This window comes from Danio rerio, chromosome 16 (assembly GCF_049306965.1).
Source record: "Danio rerio strain Tuebingen ecotype United States chromosome 16, GRCz12tu, whole genome shotgun sequence".
Classification (NCBI taxonomy): domain Eukaryota; kingdom Metazoa; phylum Chordata; class Actinopteri; order Cypriniformes; family Danionidae; genus Danio; species Danio rerio.
The window spans coordinates 17,078,178-17,100,000 of NC_133191.1; the positions used below are offsets into that span (position 1 = coordinate 17,078,178).

Below are 21,823 nucleotides of genomic sequence, written 5' to 3' on the forward strand. Positions count from 1 at the left end.
AAAAAGGAGAGATAATATCTCTCTACAGCAGGGTTGAAAAGTACAACAAAAATAGGAAAGCCGAGCTTCCTGAAAATACATACAAAATAAAATAGACACGAGGGTCTCAAAACAATCAAACAGCAAAATAGCAAACAAGTCTTGAGAACAAGCAAAAAGTCTTGAGAACAACTTAACTGGAAACTGGACAAGGCAGCAAGAGGTTTAGTTCAGGACTGAACATAGAGCAGCATACAAAGCAGTCTTATATAGAGCAAAGAACAGGTGGTGGTGGTTACGCTGATTACAGGAGAGTTTAGAGGAACAAGAGTCATTACTGCCATCCAATGTTGAGGAGTATAGGGCAACATGTGCGCCCCCTGGTGGGTTGGAGGATGCGATAAAGTGCTGAGATATTACACTTTCTCTGTCTTTGCTCTTTTGATCTGTTTTGGACTGATTATTCTAATACTGAAGCTTTGCCTGAACTTTCACTACGTCTTCTGAATTTCCCCCTTTGTTTGTTGATTGGATTGGACTGCATACTTCTTGCCGACTCTCCCCCTGTTTACTCTTTGATGTCTCTGCCAAACCCCTTTAATAAACTTCTGCATTTGGATTCTAACACTGTCTCAGACTCCTCGTTACACTAACAACTTTTATGAGCTGATTTTAAACAAACAAATGAAATGTAGTACTGTTCAACTTCATTAGCTTGTTTAAAGTCAGCTCATATAAATTTTTTGCAACCACTTACCTTAAAAAAAGTAGTAAATCCAATAATTCCTTTTTTTCAGTGCAATTTTCCATATTTTGTAATTCATGTTTTTATTTTTCCCTGTTTATTTATGCTTTTGAATTGCATTATGGGACCTTAATCTTTTTCAATTACCTTTAAACCATTAACATTTTGAAAAAGTGACACATTTTTAATAGTTTAAAGTGATATATTGTCTGTGTTGGTGTACAAAAACATGCCAGTATGCAAAATAAACTGCCAGTACATTTTCTGGAATTTTACAGACTTATTTCTCTATTCAGTTGTAGTCAGAATTACCAGAATTATTATTCAAGGGGGCTAATAATTCTGACTTTAACTTTATATTATTTCTTTTACAATATATTATTTCATACTATGAGAATATCATTAAAAACCCACTTTGTTATTTGTTATAGAGCTAAATTGTCAGCTTCAAAAGCTGACAGAGCAGAGATTAAGGTCTATTTTAGTGAATTGATGAGTTGATGATAAAGACAATAAATGAAAGCGAGTGCTGTATATCCTTGCTGTGTGCTGTGCTTTTTTTCAGGGGTAAGCCTGACTCCTAATGGTCCATGTGAAGAACTAAGCTACAATGAGAAACTGGAGATGTACAAAAAAAAGAGATTTTAGAAGAATGGCAAATTATGACAATTATCTTCCAGCTTCCAGGGAAGTTTTGAATGTAATATTTAAGAGCGAAATTTATGCAACAGTACACAGATGAATTATGTGTGGGTAGACAGAAGAAATAACATACATGAAACTGTTCTGTTCCGAAACAGCAAGGCCTTTCTATACAGTCATATCTCACAAATGGAACAAATATACTTAAAATGAAAATTATATATTTTTTCCACTGGGCAGTAAGGGTTATTTTGGGGTTTAATTGAAGGGAAATTATATCTACAATGCTCAGCATAATTGAATACAGCCCATTTAAAAAAAGTTATATTTTTATGCATTTCTTAGTGTATATAGGCAATGGATTTTAGTGCATTTAAACAAAATGGATTTATTAAACAGATATATTTATTAAAATAAAATTGTAGTCACCAAAGATATTTGGAAATTGATAGAAATTGAATTGAAATAATACAATTAACTTCAAGAAAAATATTGTAAAAAAAATTACAACCTACAAAATTTAAACTACATTTTTATTTAGTTTTGCTTCTCTTGAATATTACTCTTTTTTAAATTAGCTTTTATTATTTTTTTTATAACATAATTTGCGTGTACTAGTTTTTGAAGCGTTATTGAAAGTCATTTTGTTAGATAAGCTCCAGATTTAGCTTTAGTACTGTCTAATCTAATGCATATGCACAATTATAATATTGTATAGCTTTCTATTAAAATATGAATCTAAAAGATAGATTTGTATATGCATATATATATATATATATATATATGCTGAGCACTGTATAGATTAAGGGCATCACGGTGGCGCAGCGGGTAGCATGATCACCTTACAGCAAGAGGGTCACTGGTTTGAGCCTCGGCTGGGTCAGTTGCCATTTTTGTGTGGCGTTTGCATATTCTCCCTGTGATCGTGTGGGATTTCCCCTGGTGCTCCGGTTTCCCCCACAGTCCAAAGACATGTGCTATAGGTGAATTGGGTAAGCTAAATTGCCAGTAGTGTATGAGTGTGTGTGTGGATGTTTCCCAGAGATGGGTTGCGGCTGGAAGGGCATCCGCTGTGTAAAAACTTGCTGGATAAGTTGGTGGTTCATTCCGCTGTAGCGACCCCAGATTAATAAAGGGACTAAGCCGATAAGAAAATGAATGAATGTATGGATGTTTCCCAGTGTTGGATTGTAGCTGGAAGGGCATCCGCTGCGTAAAACATGTGCCGGATAAGCTGGCGGTTCATTCCGCTCTTACAAAGTCTGCCATGTAAATAGCAAATGCGCCATGGAGCGACGAAACTGATTCTTAAAGTGAATGGGAGATGAAACTCTGATTGGTTTATTCTCAAAACACACCTTTAACTCATTAAGAGAATAAGCACAACCCCGATAGACCATGCATCGCGACGCAGAGCATGTTTTCCTGTCTTTAAATAGCAAAAGTGGATTCGCACACCCCCTAATGATTTTGCGCCCTGCGCTTCAGACTTTGCGCATAGCCCATTAAAATAGAACTCATTGACTGAAACTTTATGTCGTACTCCACACTCACCTTTTGGCAGTGGAAACTCAAGCCTAATAAAGGTGACCCATACTGACCTGTACTGTACACCAACTCGAATCCAGACAATATATCTCTAACATTTTAATTTGTAGGACGAAAGCTGCTAATTTCTGGATATTTTTTACAGGTGCACTATACATATCTTTGGTTAAGACAGCTTTTTGACCAAATGTTCAGATGGCCAATTGTTTATTTTTTTGGTTTGCATAATTTAAAAAATAGATAAAATCATTTGTGAATCATGCTTCCTAGTTCAGTGGAAGAGCCTCAAGAAATATCAAGAAAAATATGATTCTTCATCCCTGTTAAAAACAGTTCCTCATTACAGAACTTGTTTTTAGATCTATTTCTTTTAACATTAGTGCTACATTTAGCAACAGTGACGCATGTACTGTAGACTCACCTTTCTTTCATCTCATCCTCACTTCCATCAACATTTCCTTCTCTCCATCCATGTGCAAACATTACACTGGGTTCTGCTGATTCCTCTCTTTCTGTCTCTCTCTCTCCTTCACTGGCCGACAGCGATGAAGAGGCAGAAATAGTAGGAGAATTTTGTATGGAAAAAGTCTTCTCTTTTTCCTTTACAACTTTTCTTCCCAGCCCGCGTTCCTTTTCCCTTTCTTTTGCCCTCTGCAGCACACTCTGAAGTGGAGATGTTGGAGGCTGGGGGTCTGGGGCAGTTAACAGTGAGGAGCTAGTAATTTGGGAAGGTGGGATGGAAGTCTGAGGTATGCTGATTTCTGGGATAGAAGCGCTCCTCTGGGTCTTGAGTTTGATTAGTTTCAATTTACGCTTTTCTTCCGGTGTCTGCTCAGGTTCAGAGTGCATCTCTTGAGTCGGTGATCTCTTCGGTGATCTCTTCTCAGGAACATACCATAATGTACTAGGGTTGTTTTTCAGAGATCCCAGCTTTAGCACTCTGTGAGAATCCTGAGATTTGTTTTTCTGGCTTCTGCTGGAGTTTGCATCGGAAGCAAATCCCATTCCGTTTGGCTGCGCATTATTCAGACGTCTCCTCTGTATGCGAGGAGACTTCAGTTTCCTGGAGAACCTCTTTGATTCTGTGAGGGACTCTTCATCATCTTCTTGCTGGCTGCACAAAGAGTTTCTCCTGCTTTCTTGAGAGTCACTATCTGGATCTAGATGCATTGGTTCACCTGTTTCTACACTTGTCCCATGTGCGGATGTAGTTATGAGAGGTTGGATTGTGTCTTTTACATGTCCAGCAGGTCCATTCAAATTGTTTCTTATTGGTAATTCCTGTTGTGTAAGGTCATTCGAGTTTGAAGGTGTCTGTTGTTTTTGTGTCCATGTAACTCGCCTTTCTTGGATATTTTTTAATGAGGCCTCTTCATCTTCCCACTGATTGCTGTTAATTCTGCTTTTTCCTTGTTCTGCGTTCAATCCAACTGAATCAGTCTTTCCCACAACCTCTTCATAACCTGACTGGCTCTGATCATCGGGTTCAGTCAGTGAAGAGCTCCTGTAATCTGACATCTGTTGAACTTTACTTTGCTCCACATCCATCAGTGTATGCGGATCGACCTTGCTGAACGTAGATCTCTCATTATCAGCTGGATCAGAATCGCTGTCAGATTGGGATGTGGGGTAAATCTGTTGTACCATTTCTTCTGGGTCAATATCACTATAATATGCTGTGTGGAAATCAGCATCCTTATCTGGAACGGTATGTGTATTTTTTAATATTGCGTTCTTCTCGTTTATCTTCAATTTCTGTAATGCCTCCTGTGAATATCAACAAGGACCAGTCATAAATGGCAAACCATTCAACTATATTTCACAATCTCGTTCAGCTTCATTCACTTTTACTAAAGCCCATGACTCTTGAACAGAATAAAATATTTTCACCAAAGTGTTTGAGCACATAGATGAGATCAGTGTAAGGTCACAGTTGAACAACCATCAAAAAAATAAAAAAAATTCATGAAACTGCTGTAGCTATCCAACCGTTATTCAGATTGATTTGAAAATTGGTATTCAGTCTATGGGCCCTATCATACATCCTGCGCAATAAGGCACAAGACATTTTTGGCGCGATTTGTTGCTATTTTCAGACCAGTGCAACCCTAATTTTCACATTTTGTACCATGTTGTTTAAACAGCAAATCTATTTGCAGCACCTTGTGGACTCATGAGCGTGCCGGTCTAAAATAGAGGTGTGTTAAGGCACATCATTGGTGCGTTGCTATTTTGAAGAACTGAAATAGACTGTGCCATTGACCAGCTGAAAGCAGGTCTAAAGTCCAGCGCAGAGTCTTATGTGCCTATGTGGGTTCAAACGCTTACACACTGCTTAATAAACACAGGATGTACTGCAATACAAAAATATTGTTACATATAAAAATAATTAAAGGATTAAAATGTTACAAAAATGATTATTTTCTATATAAATATAAAGACCACAGCCTCCATGCCTCCCGGGGGCTTTTTTATTTTATTCATGACAATTTGCATTTGTATGTTTTTATCAATAGCATTATTTATATTTTTTGAATAAAAACAAGTTTAAATTTGTTCACCTGTCAAGTTTTAGTGATATATGTATCACTATATGGGGCATAAAAATATGACGTTGGTTTAGATAGTTTGCGCATAACAAACATGTTATGTAACATAATATTTAGGGTAATGGATGTCTTCAGTTGCAATTTTGATAAACTATAATAGACCGTACCTTTGATAATCTAAAAGCTGGTCTAAAATCCAACGCAGAGTGCGTTAGTTCCCCTTCGGGTGGGAAACTCCAATGCTATTGGTGGATTTGATTTAGAAAATCCACGAATTGGGAGGATTCGGTTCAGAAGCCACTTGTCTGAAAGAGTATGGAACGGGCCAATGAATGCCAATGAATTGGCAGCGTAAGCTTGCGCATGTTTGCTTCATTGCCAATTAACTCCACATATAAGCACAGGTGGAGCAAGCATTTGCTATCCTTTTCGCTTCAGAGACTTTCTGATCGAGTCGATGAGGCTTCCTCTTGCTGAATACAGCGATATCCGAGCGAAGGAGTGTCTCCCGGTCCAGAGTGGGTATACGCGGCGGCAGACGATTGAGCTGGGATTCTCCCTTGCCTGGCGGTCTTTGGGTCCTGTCCTCCAGAGCGGTGCGTATAAGTTGCATTTTTTCCTAAAAAAGCAACACAGTCGTGCAGCACGTCCTTTTTTTAGGATGGCGCTCCGACTGTGCGTTTCTGGATGCGGGGGTTTCCTGGCTCCAGATGATGGGCATGATCACTGCATTACATGTTTGGGGGTCCAGCATGTTAATGTGGTGCTCGCGGGCGGTTCATGTCATCACTGCGATGCCATGACCGTTGCGCAGCTAGGATTGCGAGAGAGATAAGAGAGCGAACCACCTTACCTGTCCCCTGCTCTGCAGCGGTGACTCTGGCAGATCTGAGGGTCTCAGCGAGAGATAATCCGCCGCCCAAGGGCTCATGGACCTCTCGCTCCTCCAGGCGCTCCATCCAAGCTTCGGGCAGTAGGAGTGATCCGTCTAATCAGATGGTAGCTCTCACGCTCGCTGACACCGGAGATCAGACGTCCACCGCAGCATCGGAGGGTGGGCTTTTACTGTCCGACGAAGATCCAGACCCGCTCGCCTGCCCGGAGGTCAAAACGCATCCTGAGGCGGACATGTTAGCTGTGCTTTCCCGGGCTGCTTCGGCCATGGGGTTGGAGTTGGTTCATCCCCCAGCTCCGCGGCCGGACTGACTAGATGGGTGCTACGTTGAGGACCAGAAGGGGAAGCCCTCGAAGCCTCTCACCCCCTTCTTCCCGGAGGTGCAAAGTAGGCTCACGCAGTCTTGGAGGGCAGCCTGTAGGTTATCTGCCTCCCTCGGAGCCAGAGCTTACAAGGCTGCAGGCCAGGCTGCTTCCGCCTTGCACGCGATGGCCACATACCAGCGCTACAAAGCGCAGACGCTGGCCGAGCTGCACGAGGGCGGGTCTAACTCAGGCTTGTTACATGATGGGTAATGTCATCTATCGGCGGGACCGTAAGCCCGCTCTGCCCGCCGAGCCATCCAACTCCGCTGCTCCTCGCCGAGGGCGCCCGCCAACGATTGCTGTCTTCGGCGAAGCGGGTGCATCGAGCACCTCGAAAGCAGACAGCCCCCCCTGCCCAGGGCGCCGTTAAGTCCAGTAAACTCCTGGCGAAGGGTGCAATCGAACCGCTCCCTCCAGTTGAGATGGAAAGTTGGCCGCTCGGATTACTCCATATGAGACCACTCCAGCACTGGCTTCACGATCGAGTTCCAAGATGCGCATGGCAAGCGGGCACACACCGAGTCTCTGTCACTGCGCTGTGTCGCCGCACCCTCAGCCCTTGGAACGACCCCTCGTTCCTACAGGCCGGTGTCCCTCTAGGACAGGCGTCCAGTCATGTTGTTGTTTCAACAGATGCTTCCAACACGGGCTGGGGGGGCCTTGTGTTTCAGGGATGCAGCAGTGGACCTGTGGAAGGGTGCCCAGTTGCATTGGCATATCAATCGCCTAGAGCTGTTGGCAGTTTTCCTCTCTCTCCACCGCTTTTTTCCGGTGCTGGAGCAGCAACACGTGCTGGTCAGGATGGACAGTACGGAGGCGGCGGCGTGTATCAACCGTATGGGGGGTATGCGCTCTCGCCGCATGTCTCAGCTCTCCCACCGTCTGCTTTTCTGGAGTCACCTGCGGCTGAAATCGCTGGAGTCTATTCACTGAATGGTGCATCTCTCGCAGAGAAGACCCCCAAAATTGCCAGATCAGTGTTGTGTTCTCTTTCCTTCAAGAGAAGCTGGAGAGCAGGCTGTCGCCCTCCACTCTCAAGGTTTACGTGGCTGCCATCTCCGCTTATCATGACGCGATAGCTGGCAGCACCGTGGGAAAGCATAACAGACATCTGTAGAGCTGCGGGCTGGGTGACACAATCTGCGAGTGGAGCCGGTTTCCTCAAGGGTATTAGGTAACCCTTGGTGATTGAGGAAACAACTCGGTGAGGGTGTTGAAACACGCTTGCTGCGCAATTTTCCCTAACATGGAGATACGTGCGCCTTTTTATCTGTCAGTAAAGTTCCCGTCAGGTGAGCCCTGCAGATCCCTCTGAGGGTCCCAGCACTGACTCAGCGGAGGAGTCACTTGCTGGCCCACTACGTTGTAGGTCTGCCCGCTATAGGTGCCCGCTATGCGTGATCCCCACTAGGCGATCCCATATGCTTATTCTGCCACGGTTCAGTACCCCCTCTCGGGTGGACCCGTGTCTTCCCTCTCCGCTAACCACCTTTTATTATGTGTACTCCCCTCCTTAGGGCTAGTCCATATATTCCTGCCATTATATGTCCCCCCTGGGTAGCAGATGGCCTCCGCAGCGTCCTACCAATCGGGACTGCACGCTTCCCAATGTACAGTCGTATTATTCGTAGAATTATCTACACGCTTGCGACTTCCAAAAAAATATATCTAAATCCGTAAAACTTCTGTTGAAGTGAGATAAGTAAGGGCCAGGGACACGTTGGAGGACCGCGCCTCCCATGATGTAGGAGCATTCACGTTTGCCTGACTATCTTCTCATCAGAGGCGTTGGTAAGGTGCAGTCATTATGGCATTTTCCATAGTTCTCCCAATTTGGGATTTTCTAAATCAAATCCACCAATAGCATTGGAGTTCCCCACCTAAAGGGGAACACTCTGAATACTAAAGTAACCCTCGTTCCCCGAGGAGGGAAACGGAAATGCTATTAACCATCGCCATAATGACTGTCCCTTAGCTGTTAGTAAAGTCTCTTGATCTTAAAAGGATAGCGATTGGTTGCTCCACCTGTGCTTATATGTGGAGTTGGCAATGAAGCACACGTGCACAAGCTTACGCTGCCAATTCATTGGCATTCATTGGTCCGTTCCATACTCTTTCAGACAAGTGGCTTCTGAACCGAATCCTCCCAATTTGTGGATTTTCTAAATCAAATCCACCAATAACTTTGTAGTTCCCCTCCTCGGGGAACGAGGGTTACTCTAGTAACCAGAGCGTTATGCGTCATGCGTTATGTTTCAGAATATAATAATTTTTGTAGGTATATACACACACACACACACACACACACACATATATATATATATATATATATATATATATATATATATATATATATATATATATATATATATATATATATATACTGTTAAAAAACAACACATTTTACAGAAAATATCCCTAAATTTTTTTAAGTATTTTTTTGTAATTTATAATTATATGTAGAACTTAGTAAAATGACAAACAATTTCAATTTCAAATTCACAGTTTGACTTTCATTTTAGGTACTTTATCATTAAAGACAAGTTACTGACATTTTTGTTTTTTATACAGGAAAATTACAGTATTATTTATACAGTATTTTTTCTGTTATTTTAAATTATATTCAAAACTCTGTAAAAATTACAAACAATATCTGTAAATTAACAGCTTGACTGTTATTATATATATGTACTATATCAGTAATGACAAATTACAGCAATTTGTCTGTTTTATACAATAAAATTGCCGTATTATTTACACAGTGTTTTTTCCTGTTATTTTTTAAGTACATTTAAAATTACGTAAAATTAAAGTAATGAATTGTAATTACTTGCTCTGTAAAAAAAAATAAAAAATCGTAAAAAAAAGGTCAAATGACTGATAGCTACGGCTGCCATACAAAAACCATAAAATTATGGCAAATTTTCTTTGTTAAAATAAAGTGCAAAAAATAATTAATCTACAGATATTCTCATTGAAATGTTTACAGATAAACACTGTTATTTTGCAGACTTTTCTAGATTATTAGGATTAAATCCGTTTTCAATAAAGTTTTTTTTTTTTAAAATCGTAAAAAAAAGGTCAAATGCTGCCAGTAATTTGACCTTTTTTTTTAAGATTTTTTTTTCTTACAGTGTATACATATCTGCAATCTTGCTGTATTAGCCACGCTGTACACTGAAGACTATGGGTGGTCGTGCTTTTTCGTACATTGCACCTAAGCTATGGAATGGCCAACCCACCAGCATCAGAAATGCTTTTTCTCTGGATTGTTTTAAGAAACTTCGTAAGACTCATTTTTTTTACCGTTGCTTTTAACTTAGATTGATTATTTTTGTTATTTTATCATCCAATTGCATTGAATCATTCATATTTTATTGCGGTCTTTTTATTTATTTTATTATTATTATTTTTTTTACTGTTTTTATTGTTCTGCATTGTTTGCCTTGTATGCCTGTTAACGCTTTGGGACTGAGAAAAGCGCATCATAAATAAAATGCATTATATATATATATATATATATATATATATATATATATATATATATATATATATATATATATATATATATATATATATATATATATATATATACATATATATACACAGATTTGAATTTTGTTTATGCATGTGGAGCTGCTGATGTTTTGTTGCATAGTGTGTAGCATGCACAAGTCTATCTCTTTCTCCCTCTAGAGCTGCGCTTGATTGCAGTCCAGCTGTGTTGCGAGTGGGAGCGTATATAAATGGAGAAGAGGAACAAAGACTTTTAAAAGTTTAACTAATTTATTTATTCATTCTTTTGTTATTTAATTTTTGTACAGTCCAAATGCCTACACATTTCTTTATTGAAATGTTACAAAAATGATTATTTTCTTCATACAAATAAAAACCATTGCCTCCATGCCTTCTTCATCTCGAGTGGCTTTTTTTTTTTTTTGGTGTATTCATGACAATTTACATGTGTATAATGTTATTAATAATAGCAGTATTATTTATTATATGCATATTTATTTTTGTTTTAATAAAAACAAGTTTAGATTTGCCTACCTGCCAGGTTTTGGAGACATATGCTTCACTATATGGGGCTATGTAGTCTTCTCTATAAGAATAGGACGTGTGTTTGAATACAACTCAGTTATAACAAGCCAGTTAAAATGAAACTATGTGAGTCTGTTTAACTTATAGTATCTGTGAGAAATAAAAAATAAATTTACCACAAGGTGGACCTTTTAAGTTTTATGTTTAACAATCGCTGCTGTCAGTCAAATTGCTATAGAAATAGTTGATATTAAATAGTTCTAGACGTTACACTTGACTTCATCCAAAACCAGATTTGTACAATATCTAAACTGCCTCCCTTGATCGGTAATTTCAAATAAAAATAAAAACATTTGCATTTGTACAGCTATAACAGCGGCATTTAAAGAATGGCAGTGATCAGATATACCAAAATATGTATCACATTCTTAAAACAAAAACATATAACAAAGGTGAGCACATATGCATATTATTCTGAAAAAAAGTGAACTTAAGGATATCAAAGCATAGGTGGCTCTACAGCTCAAGAATAAAAAAAGGCTGAATTTGAAAGGAAAACTATGATTTTATTACAAAAATTTGATTTTACAGTTGCAGTTAAAGGCCTTAAAAAGGTTTAGCATAGTTCACCCAAAAATAAAAAATAAAATCCGTCATATTTGTCACAAACCTGTTTGAGTTTCTTTTTTTATGCTTAACACAAAAGAACATGTTTTGAAAAATGTTAAAACTGTTATAGAACTGTTTTTCCTACTATGGATACCAATGGTTACCTGTTTCCAACAATCTTCAAAATATCTTCTTTAGTGTAACGATTCTTTAGTGTAATGACCTAAAACCACTTGAGAGTGAGTACATTTTTTAGGGTATCTATCCCTTTAACTGGCAACCATGGTTGATTATTATTATTATTATTATTACTATTATTATTACTATTATTATTATTATTATTATTATTGTTATTATTATTTTTATTATTATTAATATTAATATTACAGCATATGTGGTCTATCTAACTTCCTAAGTTTAGCAATCATCATTTTCTAAACTTGATCAGAAGAAAAGATGTATATATTATAAAAATTCCCTATTTTGTGCAACTCATGCAAAAACACCAGAGAGCACAGGGCTGGGCTTGTACAAACTGTCTCATACTGGTGTTTCATACTGAGTGTGTTTTCTGCAAGAGGAATGCAATACCTGAGTCTCACGCAGAGCAGACACCCATGACGCACAGCTGTCTGGACTGGGTGTGGACATGATATGCACACTTAGAGGGCAGCCTAGATCACCGACCTCCACCAGCATAAATGAATCTACCAGACAGAGCCAAACAGTAAACAAAAAACTGTAAGAATCAATGAAGTGCCTTATATTAAGCATTTCATGAATTATGTTCTTGTTCTAGAGCTAATATGTACCTGCATATTACCTGTTCAGATAATTTGCATGTTTAAATAAACAATTGCACAATCATAATACATTTTTTAATGACAGTGAACTTGCATGAGCAGGTCTTTGACACACCTTAGGTGGAGTAAGTGTCTTATTCAAACAGCTCAATAATTAGAAACCAGATCATCAAGTAAATACCCATTGTGTGTTCCCTGACATTCAAAGAACTTTTGCTAAAGTGTATAACACAGAACTTGAGGCCTTCTTCATGTGGAAAAATAGAGTGGTCTGCGTGTAATTTAATAATTTAATTAGATTCATCTCTATTTCTATAGAGTTTTTACAATGTAGATTGTATAGAGTTTTTACAATGTAGATTGTGTTAAAGCAGCTTCACATATATGATTATAGTGAATTTTATTATGCGTTTGTCTTGCATGAAGCAACAGTGTAATATTAATAGTGTTGAGGTAAGGCATTACAAGTAATGCGAGTTACGTAATAAACGTTTCTAAGTAACGAGTAAAGTAACGAATTACTGAAAAAGTTAAATATTTGAGTTTATTTTTTGAAACTGTAATGCGAGTTACTTTTAATTTAATCAATTAGTATGGAGTTAATTTAGGGCCATATATGGGTATTTAGGGCAGGCCCAGACCTGCCTCCATTTAAGCAACATCATCACCTGGAGACACAGTATCACTGAAGTGGTCTTACAGGCCAATAGGTCATGATCTCTCATAAACGCCCAAGTTCTTTTGACTCCGCCCCCTTGTCAAATCAGGGACACAAAGTGAAACATGCAGAAACCTGAAGTGCAAAGTGAAAACAACATCGCAAACTTGTGATTGACCAAATAAAACAAATCAAAATGAGCATTGCACTTGACTGGATGGGTTTTGTAAAGGCAATGCTAAAAATAATAATAATAATAATTTGAATGCAAATATTTTAATTTATTTTGCCACTGCTTGATTTTTATGTGCAGTTCTTCAAATTTTTTCATTTTTATTTCTAAAAACTTATTTTTTTTCCTTTACAGTTCTTTATTTTTATTAGCAGAATAATTTTTTATTTCTCAAAAATACATTTTCGCTTTGCGATTTTTGGAGATTTGCGTTTATTTAATTATTTTGCTCAATACTTTATTTTTTGTTTGCAAAACTTTATTTTGTTTTGCAAGTATATATGGCCTTAGAATGACTCCATAAAATAACTTTTTTAAATATATATTGCTGAGATAAAATTCAAGTAGTCACAATGAATCAAGCAGTCAATGAGAGAATGTGTTCATTATTTTGAACACATCAAAGAAAAGGAAAAAGAGATTGACTTAATGGACTGTAATTTAACTTAAGACAAATAGTAAAAAAGTAGCAAACACATTGCTTTAAGCGTTCAATAATCTGCATACATGGCATGTATAGCTCTGGAGTCAGTATAGCTCTGGAGTCAGGAAGTTCTCTAGGGCCTGTGTCAGTAAAGAGGTTCAACCAACTCAGAGTTTAAACTTGAACTCTGAGTTAATTTATCGAGATATTAAAAACTCTGAGATTTCAGTTTCAGAACAGTTGATCTGAGTTATATCAATCAACTTTGAGTAGACCAACTCAGAGTTAAGCGCACTACCGCCACTAAAAAAGGCATTATCAATGGAGCGCGGATATTACGAGTGACTAAGGCAACATCCTAAAAAAAGATATCACCATTTCTTTCTCCAGCTGAACTTGATGTGCTCATGCAAGGTTATTTCAAATATGACCATATATTTAAAAAAGCAACACCTCTGCATCAGTGAAACAGACAGCTAGTGTGGGAAAACAGCTGCTCAGGTTAATGTGTAATTTTACATTTTTACATTTTACTAAAGTATTGAAATATTTTGGTATAATAAAATAAGTAATTTTATTTGTAACATTTATAAAAAAAATTACACACATTCCCACTTTTATACACGTTATCAGTTTTAATAGATTTAAAAGTGCACTTGGGTGTCTGCCTTTTTTATCGATCAAGTGATAGACGCTGATATGACATTAAGAATGCAAGCAGAACTAAACAATAGTTTTAAAAAAAAATAATAATCCCATTAATCTAGTTACAGTACATGTTGAAGGTCAGTGAATTAAGGCTAATTGTAAAATGACAAGCCATTCTCTTACATGACTTTGTTCTTCATGTGACTCAAATGTATTCAATAGCTAAGTTTCCATCCAAATATATTACATTTTTGTGCAAAACTGAATAATGCATAAGAGATGTGCGAATGAAGCAGCGCTTCCATTGTAGTTTAGGCAAATATTTTCTATTGAATAAAAGTTTATCCTACTCAGTTATGCACAAGTTTTTTTATGAGGATTTTCAAAAGTTATGTGCATCATGACATTTCCATCAATAGTTTTTATGTGCATCTCCAAATTGAGCATTAAAATGGGTGAGTGGAAATGTAAGGCTAAGGCGAGAAATACCGCTTCATCTTTAAAAAAAGGGGAGGAGACTGACAGAAACTCAGAGTTTAGAGAATAAAACCTGCTCCTGACTAGGTTAAGTTCACAGAGTAGGTTACCACAGTAACTGACTCTGAGTTAAAGTTACCTCTCTTTCTGAAACAGGCTTGACTTACCCTGCTTTCTCTAGTTTAACAAACCTGCCATTTTGAGACGGAAAAACCAGAGTTCCTCTCATTCCAGGGTTAAAATACTCTTTTTACTTAACCTCCTTTCTGAAACAGGCCCCTGATCACATTAAATGTATTTTTTGATCTGGTTTTTTTTTAAGTAAAGGTGTAGGTTATACATTGTGTTGTAAATTGCAGAGCTCTGCTATTAAAAACAGAAAGAAGAAAACAAGTTTTGAAACAGATTAGACAATAAAAAGTAATGCAAAAGTAACGTAACGCATTACTTACTATAAAAAGTAACTAAGTAACGTACTGTAACTAGTAACTGTTTTGGGGAGTAACTCAATATTGTAATGCATCACTTTCAAAAGTTCCTGAATATAAGTAATACGTTACATTTGTAAAATTGTAAAATTATAATATAATTAAACAATGCTAAATATCATGATGTTAAAAAAAACTAATTTACTACCATGTTTTACGCTAATACATCATATAATTACAACTAATTAATAATCTAGAGTTCAGACTTTCCCACTTGTAAACATGACTTTTTTATATTATTTATTTATATTATTTATGACTGTTAGGTCATTCATTAATTTTCTTTCGGCTTAATCCCTTATTTATAAGGGGTCGCCACAGCGGAATGAATCGGCAATTATTCCAGCATATGTTTTACACTGCTGATGCCCTTCCAATCGCAACCTAGTGCTGGGAAAATTGTTAGGTGTATGTATGTATGTCCTGGGCCTGGTTTTAAAAAGGAGGTTAAGTGAAAACTCAGAGTATGTTAACCCTGAAATGAGAGAAACTCTGGGTTTTCCATTTCAAAATGGCAGGTTTGTCAAACTCGAGAAAGCCGGGTAAGTCAAGCCTTTTTCTAAAAGAGAGGTAACTTTAACTCTTTTTATTTTATTAGAAAAAAATTGCATGAACTTTGATAGAAACTTTTACTGAACAAATGCCAGTATGTGTATTAAAAAAGGTCATGTGATTATGTTATTAGAGATCATGTGATGACAAAAATGTGTGTGAATGGATAAATCAGCAGGATGAGCTCATTGTAAAACATCTGAAATGTGGTTTTGGTCATTCTAAAACGCTAACACACGTTTATTGTGTGTCAGGATTGCCTCCTGAGGTGCAAGTAATTTATAAATAAAGAAAAGATTCACGCAGCTTCTTCTACGCAGTAAATTCTGTTTTTAATGTTGATATTTGGTGCCAGTTAATCAGGAAGTGACGATTTTGTTGACTCGTTGGATGAAAAAGCTCTTTTATTTGCATGTCTTTTATTGCGCATAAAGTTAATTTGCATTTTTGGATGGAAACATAGTTAATGTTTACATTTTAGCCACACAAAAAACAAAGTTATGAAAATGGCTTTTCCATTTTTATTAAATAATTTGCTTAAATTTACTGACCTTCGTACTGTAACTGAATTATTACTCATTCTACAAACTATTTTTTAGTACTGCTTACATTCTAAATTCCATATCAACCTATAGCACTTAATCAATAAAGAGACACACAAGTGCACTTTTAAATCTATTTAAAACTCAATTTTAGAAATTTTATCTTAAACTGATAAACGTAAGTAAAAGTGGGAACCTTAAATTAAACATTTCCACTAAACATTGAGTGAAGGTTATCTGCATTCGTGTTTTGTCAAATTTGTTGTAGAAACTATGCAGTAGCCTATTTTATGTAATTTAATGCAGTTACATCTGAAATAACTTATGAAAATTATGGCCAGTTCCCCACTTTTTTAAGTGAGTCTATAAAGTCCATAAATGTCACACATTACATTACTTATTTATCATACCTAAATATATTATTAATTTTAATGTAAACTTACACATTAACTTGAGCAGCTGTTTTTCCATGCTAACTGTCTTTGTTTCACTGCAGTGTTGCTTTTTTTTTTAAAATATATGGTCATATTTGCTATAACTTTGCATGAGCAGATCAAGTTCAGCTGGAGAAAGAAATTCTGATCTCTTTTTTCAGATGTTGTCATAGTGACTTGTAATATCGGGGCTCCATTGATAATACCCATTTATAGTTAATAATTGGTGTGCGCGCTTAACTCCGATTTGGTCTACTCAAAGTTGATTGACCTAACTTATATTAGCTATTCTGAAACCGAAAACTCTGAATTTTGAATCCCTCAGTAAGTCAACTAAGAGGTCAAGTTTAAACTGCGAGTTGGTTGAACCTCCTTACTGAAACAGGACCCTGGTCCTCCAGGTTGTGGCTTGAGCATTGGGCTAATGACCCACCTAGTAAAATATTAAGATGGTACGAAACACCAACATGGTGTGGCTAAATATCAACTTAGATATAATCAGTCCTAGGAGTAAGAGTTTTGCTTGTTTTCTAATTTTTATTACCCCTTTCAAAAAGCTTTGTTCATTATATGAAGACTAAAACAAACTGATTTACAGTACTAATAATATATAAATTGTAAGGATCCAGCCCTTATAGCCCTGCCACTCTGGTCTGTGTTTAATGTCTCTGTTTGTTTTGTGTATCAGCACATGGTTGACTCTTTTGATGTGTTGGCCATGTGCTCCCTGTCTGGCTCCCTGTGGTCTCCTTGTTTTACAATGCCTCGCCCCCTTGTTTAGTTTTTGTTTGTCTACTTATGTTCACCTGGGGCCTGTTTCAGAAAGGAGGTTAAGTGAAAACTCAGAGTATTTTAACCCTGAAATGAGAGAAACTCCGGGTTTTCCGTTTCAAAATGGCAGGTTTGTTAAACTCGAGAAAGCAGGGTAAGTCAAGCCTGTTTCTAAAAGAAAGGTAACTTTAACTCAGAGTCAGTTACTGTGGTAACTTACTCTGTGAATCTAACCTGGTCAGAAGCAGGTTTTATTCTCTAAACTCAGAGTTTCTGTCGGTCTCCTCCCCTTTTTTAAAGATGAAGCGGTATTTCTCCCCTTAGCCTTACGCCTCCACACACCTATTTTAATGCTTATTTTGGATACATGCATAAAAACGATTGATGGAAACGTCATGATGCACATAACTTTTTAAAATGTGTAAAAACGCGCATAACTGAGTAGGATACACTTTTATTCGATAGAAAATGAGCGCATAAACTACGATGGAAACACTTTTACTGAACAAATTACAGTATGTACATTAAAAAAAGATCATGATCATATGATAATGAATGTGTGTAAATGAACAAACCAGCAGGCTGAGCACACTGTAAGACGTCTTAAATATTGTTTTAGTCATTCTAAAATGCCTTTACTGTTTCAGTATTAGTGTATATTATTAATTACCTCCGAACGTCTGGTGCGTGAGTCTCCGCGTCTCATGGCTTCAGACGCCCCCACGTGTTCATTGTGTTTCAGCATTGTCTTCTGACATCGAGGCGCAAGTACATTAATTAGGCTAAATAAAGAATTAATTCACGCAGCTTCTTCTACCACAGTAAATTCTGTTTTTACTGTTGATATTTGGTGCCAGTTCAATCAGAAAGTGACAATTTTTTTTCTCTTTGACTCGTTGGATAGAATTTTATTCGCATCTTTTATGCAATATTCCAGTTTTGCACATACATTTATGTAATATATTTGGATGGAAACATAGCTATTGCCTACATTTTAGTCACACAGGGAAGAACTGTACGAGAATGGCTTATCCTTTTTTAATAAATAATTAAATTAAATTCACCTTCGACATGCACTGTAACTACATTAATGGGATTATTATTCTTTCTAAAAATTATCTTTAGTACTGCTTACCTTCTAAATGTTATATTAACCTCTATCACTTGATCAATAAAAAAGGCAGACACACAAGTGCACTGTTAAATCATTTAAAACTAATAAATGTATAAAAAAAGTTTAGAAAAAAAATATAAACGTCACAAATTACATTACTTATTTTATTCTACTTAAATATTTAAATACTTAAAAAGTGAAATTAGGCATTGACTTGAGCAGCTGTTTTCCCACGCTAACTGTCTCTTCTTCACTGATGGTTGCTTCTTTTCAAATATATACGCTCAAATTTGCTATAACTTTGCATGAGAACATCAAGTTCAGCTGGAGAAAGAAATGCTGATCTCTTTTATAAGATATTGCCATAGTCACTCGTAATGTCTGCGCTCCATTGATAATGCCTTTTTAAAGTCACGGTGTGCGCGCTTAACTCTGAGTTGATCTACTCGAAGTTGATTGACCCAACTCAGATCAGCTGTTCTGAAACCGAAAACTCAGAGTTTTTAATCTCTCAGTAAATCATCTCAGAGTTCAAGTTTAAACTCTGAGTTGTTTGAACCTCCTTACTGAAACAGGCCCCTGTTCCTTGTGCTCTGTACTCCCTTAATATTGTGCTCAATTCCCCCTTGTCCTTGCCAGTTCGTCACACTCTGTTTTTGTGTGCTTGTCTAGCTAGTCTTATTAGTAATTGGTAGAAGTATTTTATACAGTGTACATTTTTCTAGTCTGATTCTAGTACTAGTCTTTTTTCTTTTTTCAGCAAGGCTGCTGTCATTATAAGTTTTATTTCTGTTTGTAGTTTTCATTTTGCCATTTTTGTAATCCCCAGTCCCAGTGTTGTCCTAGTCTTTTGTTAGTTCTTTATTTTAGTTCCTTTTGCTGTGTTTTGTTTTCTGTTTTATTTCTAGCGACAGCTTATTTCTTTTGGCCCTTTGTTTTACGCTTTTAAGAGTTTTTTTAATTTAGTTCTTTATTTGTTTCACTCTATTTTTAGAGCTCTATGTTTCCCCTCTTAAATATTACTTGTTTCTTTGTTTTAGTTTGTTTTTGCTTGCTCTTGTTTTAGATTTTCTTGTCTCACCAGGGGCCTGTTTCAGTAAGGAGGTTCAAACAACTCGGAGTTTAAACTTGAACTCTGAGTTGATTTACCGAGAGATTAAAAACTCAGAGTTTTTGGTTTCAGAGTAGCTGATCTGAGTTAGATCAATCAACTTTGAGTAGACCAACTCAGAGTTAAGCGCGCACACCGTGAATATAAGAAGACATTATCAATGGAGCACAGATATTACGAGTGACTATGGCAACATCTTAAAAAAAAATAGATCAGCATTTCTTTCTCCGGCTGAATTTGATCTGCTCATGCAAAGTTATAGCAAATATGAGTGTATATATTTAAAAAGAAGCAGCCATCAGTGAAACAGACAGTTAGCGTGAGAAAACAGCTGCTCAAGTCATTCTAATGCGTAATTTTTAATTTAAAGTATTTAAATATTTAAATATAATAAAATAAGTAATGTAATGTGTGACGTTCATAAAATGTTTTAAACTTTTATACATGTTTAGCAGTTTTAATAGATTTAGCAGTGCACTTGTGTGTCTGCCTTTTTATTGATCAAGTGATAGAGGTTGATATAATATTTAGAAGGTAAGCAGTGCTAAAAATACTTTTTAGAAAGAATAGTAATCCTATTAATCTAGTAACAGTATATGTCAAAGTTTAAGCTAATTATTTATGAAAAAAGGACAAGCCATTCTCGTACGTGACTTTGTTCTGTGTGTGACAAAAATGTAGGCAATATCTGTTTCCATCCAAATATATTACATAAATTTGTGCAAAACTGGAATAATGCCTAAAAGATGCGAATAAAGCAGTGTTTCCATCCAACAAGTCAAAGAGAACACAATCGTCACTTTCTGATTAACTTGCGCCAAATATCAACAGTAAAAACAGAATTTACGCCGGTAGAAGAAGCTGCGCCAATAATTTTTTTATTTAATAAATGTACTTGCGCCTCAGAAGACAATGCTGACACACAATGATCACGTGGGGGCGTTTGAAGCCATGAAACGCGGAGATCTTGACACGCTCCAGACACTCAGAGGTAATTAATAATATATAATAATACTGAAACAGGTAAGGCATTTTAGAATGACCAAAACAACAGTTAAGATGTTCTATAGTGTGCTCAGTCTGCTGGTTTGTCCATTCACACACATTTTCATCATCATCTCTAACAAACCTTTTTTTAATGCACATACTGTAATTTGTTAAGTGTTTCCTTCGTAGTTCATGCGCATCTTTTCTTATCAAATAAAAGTTTAACCTACTCAGTTAAGCACATGTTTTATTATGCATATTTTCAAAAGTTATGTGAATCATGACGTTTCCATTAATCGTTTTTATGCACATCTCCAAAATGAGCTCTAAAATAGGTGTGCGGAGACGTAAGCCTAAGGCGCGAAATACCGCTTTATCTTTAAAAAAGGGGAGGAGACCGACAGAAACTCAGAGTTTAGAGAATAAAACCTGCTCTGGACCAGGTTAGATTCACAGAGTAAGTTGCCACAGTAACTGACTCTGAGTTAAAGTTACCTTTCTTTCAGAAACAGGATTGACTTACCCTGCTTTCTCGTGTTTAACAAACCTTCCATTTTGAAACGGAAAAGCCAGAGTTTCTCTAATTTCAGGGTTAAAATACTCTGAGTTTTCACTTAACCTCTTTTCTGAAACAGGCCCCAGCTGTCTAGTCCTGTTGTGTTTCTTGTGTCACTTGCCTCCTGAGTCTCCGCTGGTTGTGGATCCACCTGACTTGATGTTCCATCTATTTACCTGTTCCAAGCCTGAGGTTGTGCTAGCTAGTTACTGACTGCTTGGCCTGAATTTCTCCTTTCCTGACCAGTCTGAATTTCTCGTTTCCTGACAATCCCCTCTGTATCATACTGAAGTCCTGATTCTCTATCCCTCACCAGCTTGTGTAGGTTTCCTCAGAGTGCTCTGATTTCCCCATAGTTCAAAGACATGCGCTAAAGGTGAATTGAATAAGCTAAATTCGCCATAGTGTATGTTTGTGAATGAGAGTGTTTGGGTGTTTTCCAGTACTGGGTTGCGATTGGAAGGGCAATTGTTGCATAAAACATATGATGGATAAGTTAGGTGGTTCATTCTGCTGTGGAAACCCCTGATAAATAAAGAGACTAAGTAGAAGGAAAATAAAAAAATAAATGAAGTGTATCAGCATATATTGTTAATTTGTGTGAAAATATAAACCAAAATATTAGCTTTTCTAGAAGTTATAATGTGCAATAT

General features: G+C 36.9%; 1 protein-coding gene across 4 annotated transcripts in view; it reads right to left on the reverse strand.

The window, feature by feature from the left end:
- Window positions 1-21,823, reverse strand: part of plekhg6 (pleckstrin homology domain containing, family G (with RhoGef domain) member 6) — a 60,684-nt gene that overhangs the window by 9,227 nt on the left and 29,634 nt on the right. For all 4 annotated transcript variants that reach the window (XM_009292202.5, XM_009292201.5, XM_009292203.5 and 1 more), the window contains exons 13-14: window positions 11,965-12,080; window positions 3,336-4,681 (exon numbers count right to left, since the gene is read on the reverse strand). In XM_009292202.5, the coding sequence (XP_009290477.2) occupies window positions 3,336-4,681; window positions 11,965-12,080 (1,462 nt within the window). The remainder of the gene's footprint in view (window positions 1-3,335; window positions 4,682-11,964; window positions 12,081-21,823) is intronic.